Source organism: Rhinoraja longicauda, chromosome 25 (assembly GCF_053455715.1).
Source record: "Rhinoraja longicauda isolate Sanriku21f chromosome 25, sRhiLon1.1, whole genome shotgun sequence".
In the NCBI taxonomy this organism is placed as follows: domain Eukaryota; kingdom Metazoa; phylum Chordata; class Chondrichthyes; order Rajiformes; family Arhynchobatidae; genus Rhinoraja; species Rhinoraja longicauda.
In genome coordinates this window covers 22791951-22818228 of record NC_135977.1, presented here as the reverse complement: position 1 = coordinate 22818228, position 26278 = coordinate 22791951, and the positions used below count along the sequence as shown (strand labels likewise).

Below are 26278 nucleotides of genomic sequence, written 5' to 3'. Positions count from 1 at the left end.
CCAAAGGGCCTATTTCCATGCTGTACCTCTAAACTAAACTGAAAGATCAGAGCTTTGAAGTCTGAATAACTGGCACAGGACTTGAGTCTTGTATATATCAACCATGATAATGGTGTCAGAGAGCTGTGTAGCACAGATACAGCCCCTTTGACTCACCATACCCATACTGACCATTTTCCCATCCACACTAATCAAATTTGCTCACACTGGTTCCAAATTCTATGCTCTCTTGTCCAACTGTCTCTTAAATATAATGATTATATCTGACTACGCCACCTCCCCTGGCAGCACGTCCCAGATATTAACACTGAGTACAGACAAAACTATTGGCTCAATCCCTTTCTCACCTTAAACCAATGCCGCTTTGTTTATGATATTGAATGTAGACTAGTCTTGAGAGGCCAGGTGGACTACTATTTATTTGTGTTCCTGTGCTTAGAAATTGAAAAATGGGCAAAGATGTTGATACATCAATCCAACTTGAGATTGGGATTACCCATTATTATGGTGTAATAATCATAAAGGAAAACATATGTGATTCTGTACAGAGGTTAGAACCACGTCGTGACAAGAAACCTTTGCCTAGATGAGCGATTATCAAAGGAAAAGCAACTTTTCAAAGAAAATAACACTTTTCAAATAATTGCCATCTTTTTTTTCTTGTACACAGCATCCGTTGCTACCACACAAAAAACATCACCTGGAGAGAAATCTTCAAGTGGATCCACCACGGAGGAACAGGAAGAACATGTGGCTGACTTCAAAATTGGAGAGCGTATCTGGGTAAATGGCAGTAAACCTGGATACATCCAGTTCCTTGGCGAGAGTCAGTTTGCCCCAGGACAGTGGGCTGGAATTGTTTTGGATGAACCAATTGGTAAAAATGATGGTTCAGTTGCTGGTGTTCGATATTTCCAATGTGAAGCATTGTGTGGGATATTTACAAGACCTTCAAAGTTGTCTCGAAGCCCAGTGATAGATGGTGAAGCTGGTGATTCACAAACTCATGCAGAGTCTGTTTCCAGAGCCACATCACCAACATCTACATCAACCAGTGTTGCAACTGCTCCATCTACACCAGCTGTTCAAAAAGCTGCACCAGGTGGACCTCAGGAACCTGCAGCCATGTCCAACCTTTTAAAAACAGGAAGTGAATCGGTGTCAAACCTCTCAGAAGCTGGTTCAGTTAAGAAAGGGGAACGTGAGTTAAAGATTGGAGACCGGGTTCTGGTAGGTATTGGATATTTAATGTTATTTTATAATCTACTTGATTAATTTATGTTACGCTCACACAAAATACAATTTATTAGTGTCCAATATGCTATCGTGTTACAAAAAGCATTCCTTAAGCTTGCTGAATCCCAGAGTATTGCCCTTCCCAGATCTCAGGCTTCCTTTGGTGCTCAAACTTCAAGCTGCAATCATTGATTTAAAAAAACATTTAATAGGACAAATAGAAACAGAAGATGCTGGAAATACTGAGCAGATAAGGCAGTTAATATTTCAGTTCAAAGTTTTCAGTTTTTCCACTGATGCTGACCTGAATGTTTTCAGTATTTTCTATTTTATTTCTTATTTCCTTTGGTTCCTGTGGTTTCCTTTTTGATTTTTCACTTGGGACAAAGCAGGATACAGATTTTCCATTTGTTCTTTTTCAGAGTATATAAGTGTATCGAACAAAAGTTAGCATCAGATCACTTTTACATGTTACAAACTAGTTTATTGTCACGATAGAAAACAAACCAAATCTAGACCATTTCATTGACCAGATCATGTTGAAAAAGCTCACAATTGTCCTACACATCTAACATCTACTTTTTAATCAAAGTCTGACTGTCTTTTTGTTTTTGAGTTCCACGCCTTTGTGTATCTTTGCCTTTGTCTTCAATGTTAAAGGATGTTATGGATCTCCAGGCATGGGATTGCATTGGTGTGAGCGCGTTTGAAGAAGGGTCTCGACCCGAAACGTCACTCATTCCTTCTCTCCAGAGATGCTGCCTGTCCCGCCGAGTTATTCCAGCTTTTTGTGTCTATCTTTTGTTATAATGATATACTTGGTATCAAACTGAACAGACAAAAGATCTCAAAGGGAGAAGAGTCACAACCTAAAATGTCACCTATCCATGTTCTCCAGAGATGCTGCCTGACACCCAGCACTTTGTATCTTTTTTATGTTTTGCTGTTTGAATGCCATGTAAAGATCATTCTACAAAATGGAGCGCTAAAATCTAACTCTAAATCCGTTACATGAATTAACTTTGTTTCCATTGTTACTGCCTAGCATACTGGATGGTTGCAGCATTGAGTTCTACATATGTTTTTCTTCTCTCCTTGTTTATTTTCTCATTTTAAAAACTTCTTCCAGCAGATCAGCTGCAATTAATTTGCTTTCACCATTGTCTTGCAGCCATCATTTATGCCACTTAATCTTCCTTGGTCTTGCCCAATCACAGACAATCACTTTGTTCTCTCTCTTCCCCCTTCTCTGCAATTTAAATCATGTTTGCTTTCTAATTCTTTCTAGTTCCATTGAAAGGACCACCAAGTTAACTATTTCTCTCTCTACAGATGATCCCCAATTTAGTAAATATTTCAGGCATTTTCTCTCATTTCATATTTCCAACATCTTGTAATTTTTTTTCTTTTACTATTTTAAATATCTGGAATCGAGCAACCTGCAATGAATATTAATAACATTATAGAATTGGGAGTGAACTTTATTTTTGGACTTTAAATAATTTTGTTGTTACAGTGGTTATCTACAAAGCATAAGAAATATATCCAAAGCACAATTTATAGTAATTGTAGAAAAATAGTTTTATTGTATCTTTATCAGTTTATAATATACTTTTGAAAATTAAAATATACTGGCAATTCATATTAACTGATTTTTATTTCTGTTGAGGCTTAAGACCTACTTTTAGAGAATTGGGCAGGGCGAGCCTGTTTGGGATCAGTGATCACAGTTCTATTAGTTTTTAAATAGTTATAGATAAGGACAGGGCTGGTCCACAACTTTAAGTTCGAAATTGAGGCATGGTCAAACTTCATGGCATTTGACACGAGTGTACAAACCTTGATTAGAATAGGCTGTTTACGGGCTTGGGGCCATCCATATTGCAGAATGCTTTTTAAAAAAATGCAATAGTAAGAGTTTAAGATGTGCACGTTCTTGCTAGAGTGAAGGGCAAGTCAGGTAGGAGTGAGGAACCCGAGATAACGGGAAAATTGAGGCACGGTTCAGGAACAAGGAGGCATGGGTCAGATATAGGCAACTGAGATCAAGTGATCCCTGGAGGAGTGCAGGCAATTGAGGATCGTATTTTAGGAGGAAAAATGGAGGGCAAAAAATGGAAGCGAGGTTGCTCTGGCAGATAAGATTAAGGAGAGTCTAAAGAGATTTTATATGTAAATTAAGGGGAAAGATTAGTGATTGGGGCCGCTAAGAAACCCAAGTGGTTATCTATATGAGGAACCGCAGGTGATGGACAAGGACCTCAATGAATTTTTGTTGCTGTTTTTTACCACAGAAAGGTATGAAAACTAGGGAACTTGGGAAAGTTAATGGAATATCTTGAGGATAGTCCATAATACAGCCAAGGAGGTGCTGGACGTCCTTATATATTTGAAGGTAGATAAATCTCCCAGGCCTGATCAGATACATACAAAGCAACTGTGGGAAGTGAGAGAAGCAATATGAATCATTGTTGGACACTGTGAGATGCCGGAAGACTAGAGGCTGGCTAATATTGCTTTTATTTAAGAAGGGCTGCAAAGAAAAACCTGTGAATTACAGACCAATAAGCAACTGTGGTAGGAAAGTTACAAGAGATGATTTTGAGGGATATGGTATCCCTTATTTGGAAATATTAAGGAGATCAGCATGGTTTTGTGCATGGAATATCGTGTCTCATCAATTTGATCAAGTTTTTTAAAAGTAACTAAGAATGTTGATGAAGGCAGGGCCATAGATGTAATCTAGATGGACTTTAGTGAGGCCACTAAGGTTCTGCATGGTAGGCTGCCCTGGAAGATTGGTTTGCATGGGATTCAGGGAGACCCAACTGCCTGGATACAGATTGCAGGCATGTGAATTTTCAGTGTTTCCGTGAAATTCCGCGTTTTTTAAATCCATTTTATGCACTTTTTGCACGGTTTCTGCGTTTTTCAATTTGCCAAATAAATGGAAAAATTGGATTAAAAAAAAAGAAAGAAAAAAACCCGATGTATAGACTTGTAATGAACACTAGGTTCCGCTAGAGGTAGCTAGGTGTTCCTCGAGAAATCCCCGGCACCCTGGAAGTCTCCCTGAAAATGTGGCACCAAGGCTGGGCAAGGCAGCCAATCTCGACCTCATCGGGTCTTCCACGGCCAATTTGTCAATTCTGCCGCTAGACGTCGCTAGGGGTTCTGTGAGAAATCCCCCGCACCATGGAAATCTACCTGAAAATGTGGCACCTAGGCTGGGCAAGGCAGCCAATCTCGACCTCATCGGGACTTCCACGGCCGATCGGTGGGTTGAATTTGCAACCTGCGGCTGGGGCTCTGGAACTCCAGCCCAGCTGGAGCCAGCAAATCTATCCCCATAGACGACTTCCTTGGCCTGCTGGATAAACCAGCAAAGCTCTGGAACGAAGTGTGCAAGAAAATCAGTGGTGGAACTGTAATGAGTAAATTTTAAATTTAAGTCCATGATTATATAACTAAATTAATTACAGGGTTAAAATATAAAACACTGCAGAAAAGCCAATTACCACCTTTTTGGGCTGATTATCAATTAATGTGCGAATTTACTTCAAAATGTGTACAGTGACATATTCACATTATTTTGTAATGTCTGTTTTTACTTTGAAAGAGGCTTGAAACTAGTAATTTTACGTGTAAATTTTTGACCCCCGTTGTATGCCTCGCGCAAGCGCTCGGATCTTTTCTTCTTTTTTTGACCTCGCTCACATGCCTGAGATTAGGCTTCATGGTAGGAAACAGGGTGGTGGTGGAAGGTTGTTTTTCACACTGGATGCATGTGACCAGTGCTGTGCCTTGGGGATAGTTGCTGGGTCGATTGCTATTTCTATATCAACAATTTGGATGAGAATATACAAGGCATGAGTAGTAAGTTTGCAGATGACACTAAAAGAGAAGATATTGTAGACAGTGAAGATGGTTATGAAGATTTATAGGGAGAGCTTGATCAGCTGGACAAGTGGGCTGAGGAATGGCAAATTAATTTAATTCAGTTAAGTATGAGATGTTTGCTTCATGCAAAGTTAAACCAGAGCAGGACCTTCATATTGAACAGTTAGGGTCCTGGGTGTGTGGGAGAGCAGGGTGGGCAAGTTGTGCTGAAGGGCCTGTTTCTGAGCTGTATGACTCTTTGAATCTATGACTGTATTAAACTTAGTCTATTGAGATTGAGTGAGTATCTCCTTATGTACAAAATGTTTATGGTTGGTTTTCATTAAAATGTGAGGCAATTATGGATTCTATATTGACTGACTTGCATAGAGTTGCTCTTTCAATTAACATTTGCATCTGAAGAGTAGTTTTATAAAAGTCTCTAAGAGCAACACAACTATTTTGGGACAATGAAGCGGCTCATTAAATAACTCTGAATAATGTCATGAGGTTTTCTGTGCATTTTCAGTTGAGAAGAGCATATTTACATTTTTATTTCTTGAATGCAGATTTAGACATTTGTTTTGTAAAATAAAATAACTTGAGGGCTGCTGATATTTAATTTTATTTATGCACCATATTCCACCACATCTTCCAGTAATGGACTGTGCATTCCGATTGCTGTGTATTCACTTTTTAAACTTTTTATTTAGATTTAAATTTTTGGCAATATTTTGGTTTTGTTGAAGCCGTCTTTTGGTTTGAATTTAATTATGATATTTGAAATAAATGTATGATTAAGTCAATAGACTATGGTTTCATTAAGTAAGATCCAATTTTGGCCAGACAATTGTTGCTCCACTCAAGTGATATAGGTTTAAATAAATAGTGTAATTTGCCTGATTTTGGACATCTGGTTAAAATATGGTTCTGATGATTTTTTTTTTCATCTTCAAGGAAGTAAATACTTGGGTACTGCTCTAAACATGTCATCAGTTAAAAATTATTGTTTTATTGAGAGGACATCTATCTGCACGGATGCTGCCCGATCTGCTAAGACTAAACAGCATTCTGTTTTTTGTTTCAGATTTCAGCGTTTCTGTTTTCTGCATGTCAGTCCATCATATGGTTGCCTAATATGGAAATGTTATTCTTGTAGCTCACTTGATTACTTTGAGCAAATTCTATATTTTAATGCATATTTTTGTATGTCACTTGTCACTCACCCAACCCCCAACGTTCACTTCCATGATTTTATTTCTGTTTTGCTTCCTTCCTTGTTGGATCTGTGATTAGAATGTAACAATTTCTTGCACAGTTGATGTGGGTTGATTCTCCCTGACATTTTCCAATTTTACTGCCAGAGCACAATAGTTAGTAAAAATATACAAAAGTGATTTCCCTGATTCTGGCCACTTCCATTTCTTTTCGGGATGGAGGTGCCTAACGTATGGTCTAATTTTCTGATAATGGCAGCCGATATGAATGGGAGCAAATTCAATCTCCACATTGTGACGAGTATTTAAATTCCAATCATTGACATTTGCAGCACAGGAAGAAGTTATGCAGTCCATGCCAGTTGAAGTTATTTATGGACTTTAGTCAAAGCTTTCATGCACACTTGAAACCCAGGGTTGTTGCTTTTCAATTCACAACATGATGTTGCATCAAAGGAGTTATACACAGAGTAGTTTGTGCTGCTTTTGATAAGCTGTGATCTTAAAATTTAAAATGCAATTTCTCAACACATTTTCTTTATCAAATTTCTGAGTGCTTCTCTAATCTACATAGCAATGCAATGGAACCCAGGCTACTATTTCAAAAAATGATCTATTTCATTAATATTTAACTGTTAAATAAGCCTGGATTCCATCTAAGTGATATATACACATTGCAGGATACACTCTTGAATTTGGTAAAGACAGTTTGTTGAGAGACTCCATTATAACCTTCGGGATTACAGCTTTGGGGAGGAATAAAAACTATGTCGAGCTCCTTATGGTAGTCATAGAATAAGTGTGAAAACAGGCCCTTCAGCCCAACCTGCCTACATCGACCAACATGTCCCAGCTACACTATTCCCACCCACGCCCATATCCCAGCAAACCTGTCCTATCCATGTATAGAACTATGCCCTATAGAACTGCCCTATCCTTGTTTAGAACTCCTTTTATGCAGCATTATGCTGTAAATCAAAAATGGACAGCAATCACAGGGGTTGGAGTAAAGTTTAAAAAAATATCATGGTTAATCTGGATAAGGTCTAACTCAAGGTTGAAAAGAATGCTTTAATGGAATGGATTAGATGGTTTAATGGAATGGATTAGATGGTCTCCTGTGTTGAAAACTTCTGTGATTGGTATTTAAACCTGTTTTTCCAAGTACTGATTGATTTGTTCCATTTGTATTTCTGAAAAAAAGATAAGATGGGGCAATGGAATATTTACTATCCTCCATTTAATTCAAATATAATGACTTTGGTCATGAAACTGTCCTCAATACGGATTAAATTTATTTCAGGGTATTTTGTAAAAGCTTGTCTTTCACAAGTTGGCAAGATTAGAGAAATCATGCACTCTATTATTCTGTGTAGGAAAGAACTACAGATGCTGGTCTAAATCGAAGGTAGATACAAAATGCTGGAGCAACTCAGCGGGACAGGCAGCATCTCTGGAGAGAAGGGATGGGTGATGTTTCAGATCGAGACCCTTCTTCAGACTGATAGATCAGACAGATTAGTCAGATCCTTCGTCTGAAGAAGGGTCTCGACCCAAAACGTCACCCATTCCTTCTCTCCTGAGATGCTGCCTGACCCGCTGAATTACTCCAACATTTTGTGATACATAATTTAATCCTTGTGTATTTCCCAATCAGTTTATATACTGTGCATGCACAATGATTTCAACGTTACTTCTCAGCAAAAAGCAAATATTAATGATGAAATTCAGCAATGCCTTCAGCCATTCCTTAGGCGTTGAAGAAAAAATGTTTGAAGGTCACGACCTGAAGCCTGGCACAAAGTTCATGGTCAACTGGGAAGCAATAACACCCACATACCTGTGTACATTAGAAACCTAAACTATCTAGCACGGGTGCCTGGAGAAGTATGATTTGTGCAGTCTCTGCAAAATCTCCCAAATCCACCAGCAAGATAACTGAACCAATGTCAGCTCTCACAGGCCAACATCTCAGTCAGCAAGGCCACCAAAACAGACACTTTACTCCGCATTCTGAAAAGAGAATACCAGGAGGACAGAAGTTAGTTTCAAAGCCACTCTTGGAAAAAAAGAATAACGTTCCCACCATCTAGTCTGCATACATGGCCCCTGCTCACTCAAAATGGAGATGGAGCATCTGGAATGGCGCTGTTAACCTTTTATTGCACTGTAAGGAGTATGAGGAAACCTACCAAAGATGGTGGAAGGAGCGCACAATTTCCCAAACTACCCATATGCCTCTCCCATCCTGGCCCGACTGCGGATCCTACATTGTCGTCAATGTGTTGGTATCAAAGCAAGTCATCCTCAACCCGGAAGCACTGGTGAGGAGGAGAAGGACATTGTATTCAGACTTGTTCATGACAAACAGAAAGGTGGCATATTAATTGTGGACACAAGCATGTTAACTGCAGGTAAATGTGAGATATTGCACAGGATGAAAAAGGTGGATAAGTGAGTTTCCAACTGGTATAATGCCCAAAACAATAAAGGAGCAGAGAATTGATGTCTGCCTAGACAGATCACTAAAATGTAGGAGCCATGGCTAAAAATAATAAAAACTGTATAAATTGGATGTTGCACTTTGTAACTATTGAATTGAACAAATTGAACACATTTTATTAGCCAACTATGTATATGGACAAGGAATTTGCCTTGGTGCTTTGCTCGCAAGTAACAACACGACATATAGTAAACAGTTGAAATGAAAAAGGGAATAGATTTTGCTAGAACTGCAAAATCCTGGTGAGACCACATCTTTGGTTCTGGCTACTGTAACTTGGAAAATAATATTTTAGAAACAATGCAAGTTTACCAGAATGTTGCCAGTGCTTCAAATATTGAACAATGGATTGAGATTACATTAATTTTGTATTCACTGAAACGTTGAAAGTTAAGGCTCTAGTTGAACGTGATATTTAGTAGCTTGAATGGAAATGAGTAGAGAATCTTTTCTATATATTGGAAAATATATCAAGTCAAAGGCTCGCTTTTCAATGATGAAGTTAAGAATACTTCGTACAAAAGGTTGTAGGAAGAAGACTATCTCTGACAACAAAACAATACTTAAATTCCAAAACTATAAAAAAGATTTATGGAGCCAAAGAGTTCAAATGAAGTTAGAATGCTGACCAGGCACAGTGCTGTTTAATGACAAAATAGGTTATGGTGTAGTGGGTGCGGTCACCGCGGAAATCAGGCCAGACGCCAGGTGAGTAGTAACTATACTTTATTTCGCAAGGCACACAAACACCGCACTCAAGAACTCGTGAGTCGACACACCCAAAACCTTTTATAGTCCCAGACCACCTGACCCAAGGGAACTGACCCAGGAAGTGACCTGATCCCTCCCGTCCACTGAGTGCCGAGTGGAATGACCAAGGGAGTGGCCTAGCCCCCGGGCGCCGCCACAGGACCCCCCCCCCCCAAGAACCGAAGGCACGAAACGGACAAGGGGACGGACGAAACGGCCAGCCCGCGTGTGCGCCACGGCGGGCGCAGGAACCGGAAACACCCCGCCAGGGGAAGGCACCCGCAGGAACTCCAGGGGTAAGGGCCGGGACGCGGGACGACCCCGAGGGCGAGGCTGCACCAATAGAACCGGCTGGCTAACGTCCACGTGCGCCGGCTTCAGCCGCGAAAGAGAGACCGTCTCAGGACGACCCCCCCATGTCCAACACGAAGGTGGTAGATCCCCGCTCAAGCACTTTGAACGGTCCCTCATAAGGCCGCTGAAGGGGTGTCCGGTGGGCATCCCGACGCAGGAAAACAAAAGGACAATCCTGCAGGGCGGAAGGGACATGTGACCGCACCAAACCGTGGCGAGACGTCGGCACTGGCGCCAGCGAGCCCATCGTCTCCCGAAGGCGTTGCAGGGCGGCCGAGGGCTGTTCTGCCTGACCCTGGGCGGAGGGAACGAACTCCCCGGGCACGTCAGCGGAGCCCCGTACACCAATTCCGCCAAGGAGGTGGCCAAGTCCTCCTTGGGGGCGGTGCGGACACCCAGTAAAACCCACGGCAACGCGTCAACCCAGTCCGGGCCAACGAGCCGGGCCTTCAGAGCGGCCTTGAGCTGGCGGTGGAAACGCTCCACCAGGCCGTTCGCCTGCGGATGGTACGCTGTGGTGTGGTGCGGTGCAGGTTAACCCCCAGCAGTTGGGCCATGGATGACCACAGCTCAGAGGTGAATTGCGGCCCCCTGTCGGACGTAATGTCGAGCGGAACCCCAAACCTGGCAATCCAATTTGCCGCCAAGGCACGGGCACAAGTAGAGGCACACGTGTCCGGCAGTGGAACTGCCTCCGGCCACCGCGTGAAACGGTCCACCATTGTCAGGAGGTATGTGAAACCCCGAGAAGGCGGCAGCGGCCCCACGATGTCCACATGGATGTGGTCAAAACGGTGGCGAGGGATGGGGAACTCCTGGAGCGGCGCACGCACATGCCGCTGTACTTTTGCAGTTTGGCACGGGATGCAGGTGCGCGCCCAATGTCCAACCTGCTTGTGTAACCCGTGCCAAACGAAATGGGAAGCCACGAGGGTCGTCATCGCCCGAATGGAAGGGTGGGACAGCCTGTGGAGCACCTCGAATACCCGGCGCCGCCAGGCAACAGGCACGATTGGGGGTGGCTGCCCCGTGGACACATCGCAAAGCAGCGTCGCGCCCCCAGTGCCACAGGGAACGTCCTCCAACCTCAGGCCCGAAACGGCAGTACGGTAGGCGGACATCTCATTATCGGACAACTGGGCCGCCGCCAGGGCTGAGTAGTCGATGCCATCGGCCACTTGCCGGACGCCGTGGACCGCGGGTCGAGACAAGGCGTCGGCCACCCGGTTGTCTTTACCCCCGATGAAACGGATGGAGGTAGTGTATTCCGAGACGAAAGCCAGCTGCCGCTGCTGGCGAGCTGACCACGGGTCGGACACCTTGGCGAACGCAAAGGTGAGGGGCTTGTGGTCCGTGTACGCGGTGAAAGTCCGCCCCTCGAGAAAATAGCGGAAGTGGCGGACCGCAAGGTAAAGGGCAAGGAGCTCGCGGTCAAAAGCACTGTAGTGCCGCTGTGCGCCGCTGAAGTGCCTACTGAAAAAAACGAGAGGCTTCCAACACCCATCCGTGTGCTGTTCGAGCACCGCCCCAACCGCTACTTCTGAAGCGTCGACCGTCAGGCTGGTTGGTGCATCAGCCCGTGGATGCACGAGCATCGTGGCCGCAGCCAAGGCTTCCTTGGCGTGTTGGAACGCCGCCACCGCATCGTCGGGCCATTTCGACCTCCCTGCGCTTGCCCGCCATGAGGTGGAACAGCGGGCGCATGATCCGGGCTGCAGACGGCACAAATCGGTGGTAAAAGGCCACCATCCCCACGAACTCCTGGAGGCCCCGCACGGTGGTCGGGCGTGGAAACTGGCGCACCGCGTCCACCTTGTTAGGGAGCGGCAGCGCCCCGTGCGGGGTCACGTGGTAGCCCAGGAACTCGATGGATGACACCCCGAAACGGCATTTGGTGATGTTGATGGCAAGCCCATGATCGTTAAGGCGTTGCTCCTGTCTCGAGAGGCTCGCCACCAAAATGTCGTCAAGGTACACGAACACGAATTCCAGGCCACGGCACACACAGTCCATAAGCCGCTGAAAGGCTTGCGCAGCGTTCTTGAGTCCAAACGGCATGTGGAGGAATTCGAAAAGGCCAAATGGCGTCATGATTGCCGTCTTGGGGACGTCGTCGGGGTGGACTGGAATCTGGTTATAGCCACGCACCAGGTCGACCTTGGAAAATACCGTGGCGCCAGCCAGGTGTGCATTAAAGTCCTGAACGTGAGGGACCGGATACCTGTCGGCGATTGTGGCATCGTTAAGCCGGCGGTAATCCCCGCAAGGACGCCAACCACCGTCTGCCTTGGGGACCATATGGAGCGGGGACGCCCACGGGCTGTCTGAGCGGCGCACGATCCCCAGTGACTCCATAAGGCGGAACTCCTCCCGAGCGAGACGGAGCTTGTCCGGTGGAAGACGCCGCTCCCGGGCGTACAAGGGCGGGCCAGTAGAGCGGAAGAGTCGGGTAGTAGAGCGTTCGGGTCCATCGCGACTTGCAAAGGAAAATCGGGGTCACCAGTGTAGTGGGTGCGGTCACCGCGGAAATCAGGCCAGACGCCAGGTGAGTAATAGCTATACTTTATTTCGCAAGGCACACAAACACCGCACTCAAGAACTCGTGAGTCGACACACCCAAAACCTTTTATAGTCCCAGACCACCTGACCCAAGGGAACTGACCCAGGAAGTGACCTAATCCCTCCCGTCCACTGAGTGCCGAGTGGAATGACCAAGGGAGTGGCCTAGCCCCCGGGCGCCGCCACAATGGAGAGTTAAATGGCTTGCACCTTTCCTTGTGTTCCCATTCCACATCTTTATTATAATTTGTTTCTGATCCCTAAATTTTATATTGTGTTGTTCGGACACCCGGGATATAGAATTGTTCTGAATTATTCTGCACGTGACCAGGCCATGGTGTAAACAGTTTAGGGAAGTGTATAAAGATATGTTTGTCATCCAATAGTTTTGGAAGTGAGGCAATTACATCCTGAGAGGTTGGCAATAAACCAGCAAAAGTCAGCTGAGTATGTGTTAATATTAATGTAAAAATTACCTTGATAGAAACATAATTTTCTATTTTAAAAGAAACTTAGGGCCATTTACTGCACTGAGTTCAGTTCTTCCATTCTTGGCCAGATACATTGAGTGGCATTGTAGGAGATTCAATCTCAGTTTGAAAGGGTCCTTGTATGTCTGGAAAAAAAAATGTTTAATGTTTAATGCTGCTGGCAAATCTATCATCCTTGAGTTGCACTTGAGAAAGTGGTGGTGAACTGCTTGTTTGAATTACTGCAGTCTAAAGAGTATATATGAGTATTTTCTCAGCATATCTATTGAAGATGAAGGGTGGGATTCTGTGTAACTTGGGGAGTGATGTCAGGGAGGGGTGATGACGCATGTATTGAGTTCCTATGTGCTTGCACTTGTCCTAATAGGTAAGGAAGAGAAGGCATGCAGTAGTGTCTCATTCCTACCTGGAAGAAGATGCTTGTAATACCACAGTGGTTAGAAAATCCATCTAACCAGTCTTCCAATGCCAGGTTAAATGGCCTGCTTGACCCTGAAAAAGACTGCCTGCAACTCTGCAGCAGCCAACATATCCATCCCCATGCAGACATCCAAACTGCCAGCAGAATGGCTCAAACCACTAATCCCTTTTGAAAATAGTGCATCTGGCCTCAGCAGTGTGCAGCTGCATAGTCAGGCTCCAAATCACTTGATTCACTTAAGAGACCTACTTGCAAAGCTCTGTTATAACTTAGAGAAGCTTAACTTACTCCAGTAAATTGTTTAAAGTTAATGGGAACATTTTCGAAAAGCCAAATATTCATAAGTCGGGGTTATCATGGGGACTGACTGTATTTTGTAGATGGTGCAAAGGTTATGAGTGCCAGTGGTGTGGAATGAATGTGTTAGGATTCAAGATGGATGGGATGCAAGCTTTTTTTGTCCTGGATGGTGTTGAGCATTATTGAGGCTGCACTAATTCAGACCAGTAGAGAAAGGTCCATTGCCCTCATGGTATGCATTGCTGGAAAGGTTTTATGACATTGGGCAGTGACCAGCTTTCTGAAAGATATTTGATCTCCAACTTATGGCCATAATATTTAATGTGACTGAATCATTGATGTTTCTGGTCTCGCATATGACCTTCAGGTTGTTGTTACAAGATTTGACGATGGAATGCTGTAACGGTGGTGCATGCCGGTTTTGTGGATTCAGATCAATGATAGAGAAAGAATACTTCAGCAATGTAAGATTGAAAACAGTACTCTTATTAAAACATCAGTAATGCAACAAGCCTCTCACTTTTCTGCAAGTTGGGTTTCTGGCTTGCGACGGGTTTGGGCTGGAGAACCCAAAGGTCTCTGGCACTGTTCCCAATGCCAGTCCGAGGAGAAGTACGATGAGCTCACCAATAGGTTATATTTATATAATCAATAATCCCATGCTTTTTCTCTTACCTTGTCAGCAGATTTCAGCTTCATTTCTGCATCAAATATTTACGATACAAAGCTATATACTGCACTAGGTACCAATCTAGTCTAAATCACCTTTTCGTAAATAAGTTGGGTCTCATCTCACGACTTTATCATGTTTTAAAGAAGCATGCCTGCCTCACGATTTAATGTTTTTCTCGGCAAGATGCTGTTAGCTGACAATTCAATTTCAGCCTCAGACATGTTTAACCCTTGTATTACAAATATCTATAAATAATTATTAGCTCCCATGTTGAAAAATTGTATCTTCCTGGCATCTGTACGGCATCAATCCCAGCCTGAATATTGTCCTGGCCTTTTCTATTGCAGGTATGGATGCTTAATTATCAGTGAATTGTAAATCAAATATAATTCTCAGTTTCTCTTTTTTTACCTTAAAATGGATTTGTGGAGTACAAGCTACAGATGAGACAATTGAAAATGTTTGGACAAGCATTTTGTCCGTGGGAATCCCTACGCTGATGTCCTGGAGCTGAGATGGTTGACCTTCAGTTTCAGCAACCATCTTGCTTCTAGGCTTGGTGCAAATCCAGCAGTTGGAGAATTTCCTCTTGATCTGTATTGAATTCAGTTTTGCTCAACATTCAAGTGCAGCTTTTATATCAAGGGCTGTCATTCTCGCCACATCTTTGGACTTCAGCTCTTTTGGTCTATGTTTTGGACCGAAGCTGGGAGTTCATCATGAAAGCTTATGCTTGCATCGTTGACCTGGTAGATTTTTTTTTTTAATTACACGCAGTCATTAACAGAGTAGACTGACGAGACAAGAATTACATTGAAGTTGTCCTGCGTTTTATCATTGGGCTAAATCTTACTACATTCCACATTGTCCAATAGATGCCAGGGTTACAACCGTATTGGGACAACTTTGCAAGAATCAGGATGCTGCTGAAGCAGTGGTATTCAGTATTACAGCTGGAACATTATCTGGCCTTATATCCTTTGTATCCTGTATTCTCAACTGTTTCTTGCTATCAGGTGGAATGAACTACATTAGCTAAGGATGGGTTTCTATGATGAGGTTCATGGGAGGGATATCGGTGTGCCCTGAATGATCCGCAGTTCCTCATGGATGCACAGTTTTGTTTCTCCAGATCTGAGTTTCATTACAGGCATCCTTGGTATGAAGAAAGAACTGTGTACCCACAATACCAGAAATGGTGGTGATTTCTAGTTTTACTATTGGGGGCAGTTGCAACTGCCACAGGTAGATTAATGAGGATAAGATTAAATAAGTTTATGCTTTGTGTTGAGCCGCTCACTACCTGCTGCAGACCTAGTTTGGCAGCTATGTTTTCAAGCCTTGGCTAGCTTAATTCGTAATGGTACTGTGAAACCACTTTTGGTGAATGATACTGAAAGATCTTCCCAACTGCCCAAATTCTATTTAAAATTTTGTATTAATTGGTCTGGCAATCCAAAACATCTCTGCAGATTATCTTCAAGTTTTAAGAACATGTCAATTGACGTAAACGATCTTGTTATTAATATAGTTTAGATTTTCCGTTTCAAAGCGCTAATTCTATATGTTTTTAGTGTGACTGATATCTTTGGTTTGAGTGTCATCCACAAGTTGCAATGAGTGTTGTGACATCAGGTATAGGCAAAGCTGTATTCAATTGAAGTCGAATTTGTTCTGTTTATAATGGTTTTATTTAGCTAATCTTGCAACTGTCCAGAACATCTGGCATCAGGGATTAGTTCCAGGAGTGAGAAACCACAGTTACATATATTCGGTAGCAAACCTGGAACAGTTTTCTTCAAAGAAAAGGTTGAGGGGAAATTTGATAGAAGTGTGTAAAATGACGAGGGTGTACAGTGGAACGGTTTTCCTTTGAGGAGGCCTTGAAACTAGATGTCACTATAAGAAAATGGGGAGGAGAATTATAAATGACATATGGAAAAACTGTTACACCATATGTGCTTGGAATCTGGAATGCATTGCCGGAAGCTGTGGTGGATGTGGCCTTTGAGGCAATTCCATTAATACGTGGCAAAAAAAAAAATTGCAAGACTGTCAAAAATGGACTGATGTGCTAGTTGTGAGCTACTCTGGTACAGACACAATCAGCACTATGGCCTCCTGTGCTATAACAATTCTATCAATGTCCAAGAAGCTTAATCCTGTCCTTCAAAATTTATTGTATTGACTATACATCGCGTAATTGGATCATGTTTTCGTCACTAATTTCTCGCAGTATTACTGAATGCTACGTAAATATGAGAGATTCTTTTTATTGAGTCATTATTTTATTATAGATGATTTGCAGTCCACAGGGAAACCTTGATTTAGAACTTGCTTTTAGAAAAAAAAAACACACTTTGCTGGATGGAGTAACTTAGTAGGTCTGGCAGCTTCTCTGGAGAATATGAATAGGTGACGTTTCGAGTCCTGAAGAAGTATCTTTGTTCTCCAGAGCTGCTGCTTGATCTGCTGGGTTATTTTGTCGTCTTTGTAAATCAGCACCTGCAGTTCCTTGTTTCTACATTTTAGTATCTCTGCTATTGTTGGGAAGAGGGTTCAGGATTTATAAACAGTAAAAGCACGCGGTGGTCCAGCCCCTACTGAAAAAACCTAACCTAGACCCCACCTTGCCTAGCAACTACAGACCCATTTCCAAACTGCCATTCCTGTCAAAAGTCCTTGAAAAGGCAATTCTAAACCAATTAGTGCCCTACCTACACCAAAACACCATCCTGGAAAGTTCCAGTCAGGTTTCAGAGCCCACCACAGCACAGAGTCTGCCTTGTTGAAGGTACACAACGACCTGCTTCTCGCCATCGACACCGGCGACTGTGCAATCCTGCTCCTTCTCGACCTCAGCGCAGCGTTCGATACAGTAGACCACACCATCCTTATTGACCGTCTCCGGTACGCGGTTGGCATTGATGGCACTGCCCTGAGCTGGTTCGCTTCCTACCTCAAAGATAGGAGTTTCACCATCAACATAGGCAGTTATTCCTCTGCTCCAGCTAGCCTCTCCTGCGGAGTTCCACAAGGCTCCATCCTAGGCCCCATTCTCTTCTCTCTATACATGCTCCCCCTTGGCCAAATCATTCAAAGGCACGGCATTTCTTTCCACTGCTATGCCGATGACACTCAGCTTTACCTCCCCCTGAAACCCAACAACCAGTCAAATTTAAACAGCCTCTTACACTGCCTTGAGGACATAAAATGTTGGATGGCACAGAACTTCCTCCAATTAAACGAGAGCAAGTCTGAGGTCATCCTATTCGGCCCCCCCCCCCCCCCGACTCCATCAAATCGATAACAGGCAGTCTTGGAAGCCTATCCTGCCTAGTCAAACCGCATGTCAAAAACCTCGGCGTGATATTTGACTCTGCATTAAAATTTGACAAGCAAGTCAACGCTGTGGTAAAAGCCAGCTTCTTCCAACTTTGTACCATAGCTAAAATCAAACCTTTCCTCCAATTCGACGACACTGAAAAAATCATTCACGCTTTCATTTCCTTCCGCCTAGACTACTGCAACTCCCTATACACTGGGATCAGCCAATCTTCCCTGTCCCGCCTGCAACTGGTCCAAAACGCCGCAGCGAGACTCCTGACGGGTACCCGTAAAAGGGACCACATCACGCCGATTCTGGCCTCTCCACTGGCTCCCTGTATGGTACAGAATCAACTTCAAGCTCCTCCTATTCACGTATAAAGCCCTAAATGGACATTCCCCCCCCCTACATCAAAAATCTTCTAACCCACCTCTCTAACTCCAGGTCCCTCAGGTCGGCCGACTTGGGGCTACTCACTATCCCGCGGTCTAGGCTTAAGCTCAGGGGTGACCGCGCTTTTGCGGTTGCAGCTCCTAGACTGTGGAACAGCATCCCTCTCCCCATCAGAACTGCCCCCTCCATCGACTCCTTTAAGTCCAGGGTCAAAACCTATTTCTACTCCCTAGCGTTTGAGGCTCATTGAGGAGGCACGTGAACTGTTTTGTATGTGCTGTTATGTTTGCGTGCTACTGTATGTTTCATTTTTTCCTTAGTACCTAATCAGATGTACAGCACTTTGGTCAACGTGGGTTGTTTTTAAATGTGCTATACAAATAAAATTGACTTGACTTGACTCGACTTATTTCTTGTCAGGAGGCATTTTGTAGCTTGAACGGAATGTTGCATGTGATGTTGTTCTCATGCACCTTGTGGAAGTTCCGGGTTTGTGACGTGTTCTCAAAGAAGCCTAGGGGAGTGTGCCCTGTAATGTTTTTCTTTGTTCTAACATTCTCCTCTTCAGCTGTTTGCTTAGCAGCCCCCTGTGCCAGGGAATCTCTGACATCCCCTTAACCTTCTGTTAAAACTGGGAGGGGGAGATGCACAACATTCAAAACTTGTTGGGAGTGAGGAATGACCAAAAAAAGATTGACACAAAATGCTGGAGTAACTAAGTGGATCAGGCAGCATCCCTGGACGTCCCTGGAGAACATGGATAGACGTTGTTTCAATTTGGAACCCATCTTCAGACTGAATGTAGAGGGGGCGGGAAAGAACGCTAGAAAAGAGCAGCACAGAGTAGAGGGGGCAAGGGGCGAACATTGCTTTTAGGATAAAGAGTTGCGAATTGTTAAAATCGCAACAATTCGATTGAAAAGGATAGAAAAGCTGCGAGTTGTGTATCCATTGCAAGCAGTAGGTGGAGGGGACGTGGGGGAAACCATGAGGTCAGCCAGGTTTTGAGGGGGGGGTTCTTTGGGGAGTCCGTGGATGGGGACAAGGGAGGAGATACAGGGACAGGTGTTGCATCTCCTGCAGATGCAGGGGAAAGCACCTATGGATGGGGTAGGAAGGGATGACTAAACCTAGGAGTTGTGGAGGGAGCGGTCTCTGCATATGGCGTGAAGGATGGAGATGGGAAGATGTGACTAATGGTGGGATCACGTTGGAGGTAACGGATGTGTTGGATGCAGAGCTTGGTGGTGTGAAAGGTGAAGACCAGGGAACTCTATCCTTGCAACTGGGCGTAGAGAGAGCAAGAGCAGGACGCAGAAGAGACGCAGGTGTAGGATCTATCTATGATGGCCGGGAGGAAACCACATTCCCCCAAAAAAGTCATCTTGGATGTCTTAGAATGGAAAGCCTCATCTTGGGAGCAAATGTGAAGATGGAGGAATTGAGAATAGGGGATAGCATCTTTGCAAGAGGCAGGGTGGGTGGAAGTGGAGACTATAACTGCGAGTTGATAGGTTTATAGTGGATGTCAGTTGATAGTCCATCCCTTGTGATGGAGACTGGGATCAAGAAAGGGGAGAGGGGTGTCAGACACAGTCTGGATGAATTTGAAGGCACAGTTGAAGTTAGTGATGAAGTTAATGAAGTTCTGGATGAGTGCAGGAGGCAGCCCTGATGCAGTTGTCGATGCAGATACAGAAAGACAGGCCGAGTGGGGATTAAGTAAGTGCCCATAGCTACACCTTTAACTTGGTGAAAATGAGAGGAATTGAAAAGGACGTTGTCAAGGATGTGGACAGGTTTCTGTTAGGCAGGAAAGGATGTTAGTAGAGGGAAATTGGTTGGGTCTCTGTTCAAGGAAGAAGCAGAGGGCCTTGGGACCTTCCTGGTGGGGGATGGAGATGTAGAGGGATTGGACATCCCTATGTCCATGATAGAAATAATAATAATAATAATAATTTTATTTATATAGCACTTTTCATACATTTAAATGCAGCCCAAAGTGCTTTCCACAAAAACAAACACATGTCTGAACAAGAATACAACTTAAAACAGTAAGGACATAGGCTGTTAATAGCATACAAAGCACAGATTTATATATATAAAAATATAAAATGTGCAAAAAGACAAAGGAAGTAAAATCAGTTAAAAGCTTGATTAAAAAGATAAGTTTTTAACTGCCATTTAAAAATATAAATCTGTGCTTTGTATTGGCCGTTTGGGAAAGAATCTAGAGCGAACCTACATCTTCTACCTTGTTCCTACAGTTTGAATCCAACAAGATAGTAATCGAAGATAAACACAAAATGCTGGAGTAACTCAGCGGGACAGGCAGCATTTCTGGATTGAAGGAATGGGTGACATTTCGGGTCGAGACCCTTCTTCAGGCTGAATCGGGGAGAGGGAGATACAAAGATAAGGAAAGTAAGGTGTGAAAACAAGACAAAAGGGATGCAGCTCAAGGAAAATGTGGAATAGATCATTGTTAGCTAGGAGAAGGTAACAACAAAGCAAACAGATAAAATGTAAACAAGGACAGTCAGACCAGTCGGAGAACTGGGACAGGGGGAGGGATGGAGAGAGAGGGAAGGCAAAGGTTACCTGGAGTTAGAGAAGTCAAAATTCAAACCACTGGGGTGTAAGCTGCCCAAGTGAAATATGAGGTGTTGTTCCTCCAATTTGCGCTGGGCCTCGTTCTGACAAAACGTCATTGTTGGAATGGGGGGGAGAGTTAAAGTGTTTCGCAACTGAGAGATCAGGTTGGTTTAGGCGGACTGAGCGGAGTTCAGCGAAACGATCGCTGAGCCTGCGCTTGGTCTCGCCGATATATAGAAGTCCACACCTGGAACAGTGAATACAGTAGCTGAGGGTGGAGGAGGTACAAGTGAACCTCTGCCTCACCTGAAAAGACTGTCGGGGTCCTTGAACCGAGTCGAGCAGGGAGGTACCGGGACAAGTGTTGCATCTCCTGCAGTTGCGGGGGAAATTACCTGGAGTGAAGGTGGTTTGGGTGGGAAAGGACGAGTTAACCAGGGAGTTGCGGTGGGAATGGTCTCTGCCACAAGGGGTGGAGATGGGGCTAGTGATGGGATTCCATTGGAGGTGTCGCAAATGCCGGAGGATTATGTGACGGCTGATGGGATGCAAGGTGAGGACTAGGGGGGCTCTGTCCCTGTTGCGACTGGGATATGGGGAACAAGAGCGGAGTTGCGGGATATCAAGGAGACCCGAGAGAGGGCTTCATCTATGATGGAAGAGGGGAACCCACGTTCCCTGAAGAATTAGGACATCTCTCTATGATGGAAGAGGGGAACCGATAGTAATCCTTGGGTTTTTAGGAGTGCTTGCAGGAAATTACTCGTGATATGCCACTGCGCCTTCAGGATTAGCTGTGGAAATCTATAATTTAGTGGCTGTGTTTCATGGGTAGTTGTGCAACTGCACTTTATCGGAATTTGTGTAAGAGTTTGGAGATAAACCATGAATTTGCTAAATACAAATCTTCAGACACGGAATTGCCAGCTGACAGTTGTCTCAGTAATCTTGAGCAGGCCTTACCTGATGACAGGTATCCATTTAAGGCCCTGCTGCAGAACATTGAATTTTGGTGAGTTCAACCTCCCAGATAAGAATCTGGGGAATGGAAGACTGACACAGACTTCCATGGCAAGCTGCACTAGGCACATTCCATGCTGATGTGTAATTTAATCCTATTGAGGGGGCGTATTTTTTTTAAAAAAGTGGAACATGATGGAATATGGCAATAGTGCGAAGATTATCCTGTGGTTGAAGAAATAATATCTGATCAATTGTTTGGTTTATTGTATTGGATCGCACTGGAAAGTAAGAGACTTAGACTTTCTCACAATAGAGATGATATGATAGTCTAGCAATATTGAAGGTGCTATGACATGTTCTAAAACATTTGTGTGACTGTTCCCAAGGTGGGACAGTAATGAGAGGCATGGTGTACAGATCTAGCAATATTACAAAGAGTAAACTGAGTTATTGTTATTGAAGATAGACACAAAAAGCTGGAGTAACTCAGTGGGACGGGCAGCATCTCTGGAGATAAGGAATGGGTGACATTTCGGGGTTGAGACTTCTTCAGACTGGTCAGATTCAATTTTTCGGATTCAATTATTATTGAATATTAGAGCAGCAGTGAGTCCCAAAGCCATAATATGTATATTGCTGAGCTCATTTTAAGTACCATTTAATTATTTTTAGTCCCAGGTGTTTTTATTGCTCACTCTGTCTGTCTGTAACAAAGATGAAGGTGTTTTAAGATACCCTGACCCTTTAAAACCACAACATTTAATAAATAGCTTGAAGTTGCTTCGAAAAGTGTTGTTTGATGAGTACATTTTCCTTGCTGGTTTCCAACTGCAGCTCAGAAATTTGGATTTAAAGATTGTGTTACGTCTGTGTCAAAGCACGGTACTTGTGCATGCCAGATATGATATAATTGCCGTACTAAAATAGACAGAACAATCTCGCAATTAATAGCAGGTTATTCCACCCAACTGTCTATGTCAGGTATATATTCTACATGAGCTAAAAAAAAGCAGCCAGGTTTCTTTGAGCATAACTAAAATAACAGATCTCTGGTGAACGTTCACAAAAGGACAGGTGTGTTTTTTCATGTTCTCTCTGAAGTTGCAGCTGATACTTGTTTACTTTTTAGGGTTTCAAAAAATAAACATTCCTATAAATGTTTATATTTATAAATTCATGGTATCTTGAATGTAATGTTATTACATTTTTAATATATTAAGTCAATGATAGTGTATCACAAATGGTTTTTTTTTTCAAGGAAATTACAACTATCACCAAGGATGCATAGGCTCTTAAGTCGGTGCAGCACTAATTGTTCAAGATTACACAAAACGATTAGAATTTAATTATGTAATAACTCTCGATTTTTTTTTGTCTTTTTCTTTTCCCCTTATATTGTGCATAATTGTAAAATGAATTCTTATTTGTATTTTTGTGAAGCTCAATAAAATAATAAAAATAAATTAAAAGAATTTAATTAAGAACATCAGAGTGATTTATGTGAGGTGTAATGATCATAAGTTGATGAGCAAGTCATAACAAAACTATTCCATCTACTGGCATTGTGTGGATTATTGTGCAAATTGTGGTGTGGGTTAAAATTGGATCTAAGATTTCAGTGACGAAGGCTAGGTCAGTTTAAAATTTCAAATCCAGCATTCTTTTTATTGTTTGCATTGTACCATGAGTACAAACCCAAAGTATGCAGATTGAATTACGATGCAGATTGCTAGCACTTGGGCTTAAAAGCTGGAATAGTTTTTGTTAGTTATTACAAATAGAAAAATGTGCAGAAATGTAACATTGGTATGATCCATGATTAGATTTGACCAGTGATCTTTTCATAGAAAGTACTGATTTTGTACTTTGGTGTTTCTGCAGGTTGGTGGTACGAAGGCAGGAGTAGTGCGCTTCTTGGGAGAGACAGACTTTGCCAAGGGGGAATGGTGTGGAGTCGAGCTGGATGAACCCCTTGGAAAGAATGATGGAGCTGTGGCTGGAACCAGGTTTGCTTGCTTGCACAGGTTTACAACCAAGGCTTATGAAAGCATGATGTGAAGCATAATCTTCAATCATAATGAAGATTAATTTTTGATAATCTAGAAAGTCAAATTCAGATATATAACTAGATGTTTTCTAAGTATATATTGAATGAATAATTAATAACAATGATACAATGATACATATGGAGTCTGAAGAAGGGTCTCGACACGAAATGTCACCATTCCTTCTTTCCAGAGATGCTGCCTGACCTGCTGAGTTACTCCAGCATTTTGTGTCTACCATACGATTTGATCTGTCTGAAGATCTTCACATTCACTCGTATAACAAAGATACACTGGATAAGCAAAAAATAATAATGGTAATGTGAGCAATTGACTAGCAAAGAAAATTACCATTGATCATAAAGTAACAGCAAATAAATGAGTCACTAAAAGCAAGGGATTTAATTCTTCATGCAGAATGAATGAAATCCTTACATGAGTGTTAAGACAAAGTTATTCCTATTGCCAAAGGTAGTGGATTTTCTAACAAGACGTGAAAGGAATATTTTTCCTAACGTTTTTTGCCATGCTTTTAGTTTATTTTCTATTTTAAGAAGTCACACACGACTATAATAAATTTTCTAGCGAACCTGATGAGTTTGAAGGTAGTGTGTTGGAAGGAACTGCGGATGCTGGTTTACACCGAGGATAGGCACAAAATGCTGGAGTAACTCAGCGAGACAGGCAGCATCTCAGGAAAGAAGGAATGGGAACCGCGTCTGGTTGAGACCCATCTACAGTCCGAGAGTCAGGGGAGAGGGAAACAAGATATGGAAGGATACAAAAAACATGTACAGTGTTAAAAGAACAGATCAAAGGAGAGGTCAGGATCCAGGCTCACTGGTTAGTTTCAAAAGAATGTAGGAAATGTCACCTGCTGTGCTAGATGTTGAACCGTCAAGATTTTTAAATATTTGGAAAGCAGATTATCAAGTATGTTACGTATTTGGATTCTTGATATTGATTGTAGACATTTCTGGTGAGTTAGTCAAGTAGGTCCAAACCATCATGTGTTCAGGAGCTGAGCAGGCCATGATTGTAATGAGAACAAATTTATTAAATCAATTTAATGACCACCTTTCTATAGCAGGATGCCCAAAACACAAAACAATACTCAGAATGCAGCCTCACCAATGTCTTGTACAGCTGTAACATAATGTCCCAACTGTGTACCCTGACTGATGAAGGCCAATGTACCAAGAACCTTCTTTACCATCCTATCTACCTGTGACACCACTTTCAGGGAATCTTTACCTGTACTCCTCGATCCCTCTGCTCTACAACAATCCCCAAGGATCTACCATTCACAGTGAAGGTAATGCCCTGGTTTGACTTCCCAAACAGCAACATCTCGCACATATCTTTATTAAACTCAATTAACCATTCCTCAGCCCACTTGCCCAGCTAATCAAGATCCTGCTGTTATTTTTGATAGCCGTTTTCACTTTCTATGAATCTATCTACTTCAGTGTCATCAGCAAACTTGCTTATCATGCAAAACATTCTCAGCCAAATCATTGTTATAAACCACAAACTGCAATGGGCCCAGCACTGATCCCTGAGGCACAACACTAGTCACACCCCTTCAGTCCAATATGCAACCTTTCACCATCACCCTCTAATTCTTTCCATGAAGCCATTTCTACATCCAGACAGCAAATTCTCTGGATTCCTCGCAATCTAATCTTCCAGAACAGCCTCTCAGGTCCTGAAGGCACAAAAATAAGTAAGCACGTAAATTGTTACAGCAATAAGCATTTCGTGACAGTAAAATCGTTAAGTGCTGTTATGGCACTAGATGATGTGAACGTTTTTACTGATGATGGTCAATTTCATTAATCCATATTTTGGCTAACATTGGTGAGTTTTAAAGTATACTAATTAAGAAAAAAAACTAAGAGAATATTTTTTTATGGTTTAGATACTTTCAGTGCCAGTCCAAGTATGGTCTGTTTGCACCAGTTCATAAGGTTACCAGAATCGGATTTCCCTCAACCACACCAGCTAAAGCCAAGACAACTGTACGAAAAGTAGTCGCCACCCCATCAAATCTCAAACGAAGTCCTAGTGCATCATCTATCAGCTCTTTAAGCTCTGTGGCATCTTCCATCAGTGGGAGACCCAGTCGATCCGGATTGGTAAGAAATTGAACAGATGCCAAGTGTTATTAAATCTATCCTACACTTTTTGCGAGGTGTCTATTGTTAAATTTCCAGTTAAATGTACAAGTTACTAATCATTCATTTTTAAGAGGGAATATTGGCAAAACAATGGAGAGAAGAAAACAAAGTCTTGGGTTAGATGACCAAGAAAGAAGAGGGTGAAGAGTAAAATGTGGGGAGATGAGATGTGAATGTAGGTTATGAAGGCAGGGATGGGGGAAAGATGATGGGAGATTTGGGGAAATGGCTAAAGGTAGTAAGAAGCAAGGAGGTGGGAGTTAAATGGAAGGAAAAAAATAAATAAAGGAACAAAATGTGAAAAGAAATAACAATAAAAATAAATTGGAAGGCAGTAAGGAGGGGAGTGGAGTATTACTGGAGTTTGCAACAGTGTGGTTGGGGAAGTCGA

The 26278-nt window shown here is 42.9% G+C and overlaps 1 protein-coding gene across 1 annotated transcript in view; it reads left to right on the top strand.

The window, feature by feature from the left end:
- clip1a (CAP-GLY domain containing linker protein 1a) overlaps positions 1 to 26278 on the top strand; it is a 139281-nt gene that overhangs the window by 31800 nt on the left and 81203 nt on the right. The window contains 3 exon segments of the mRNA XM_078421673.1: positions 671 to 1230; positions 23544 to 23668; positions 25629 to 25845. Of these exon segments, the coding sequence (XP_078277799.1) occupies positions 671 to 1230; positions 23544 to 23668; positions 25629 to 25845 (902 nt within the window).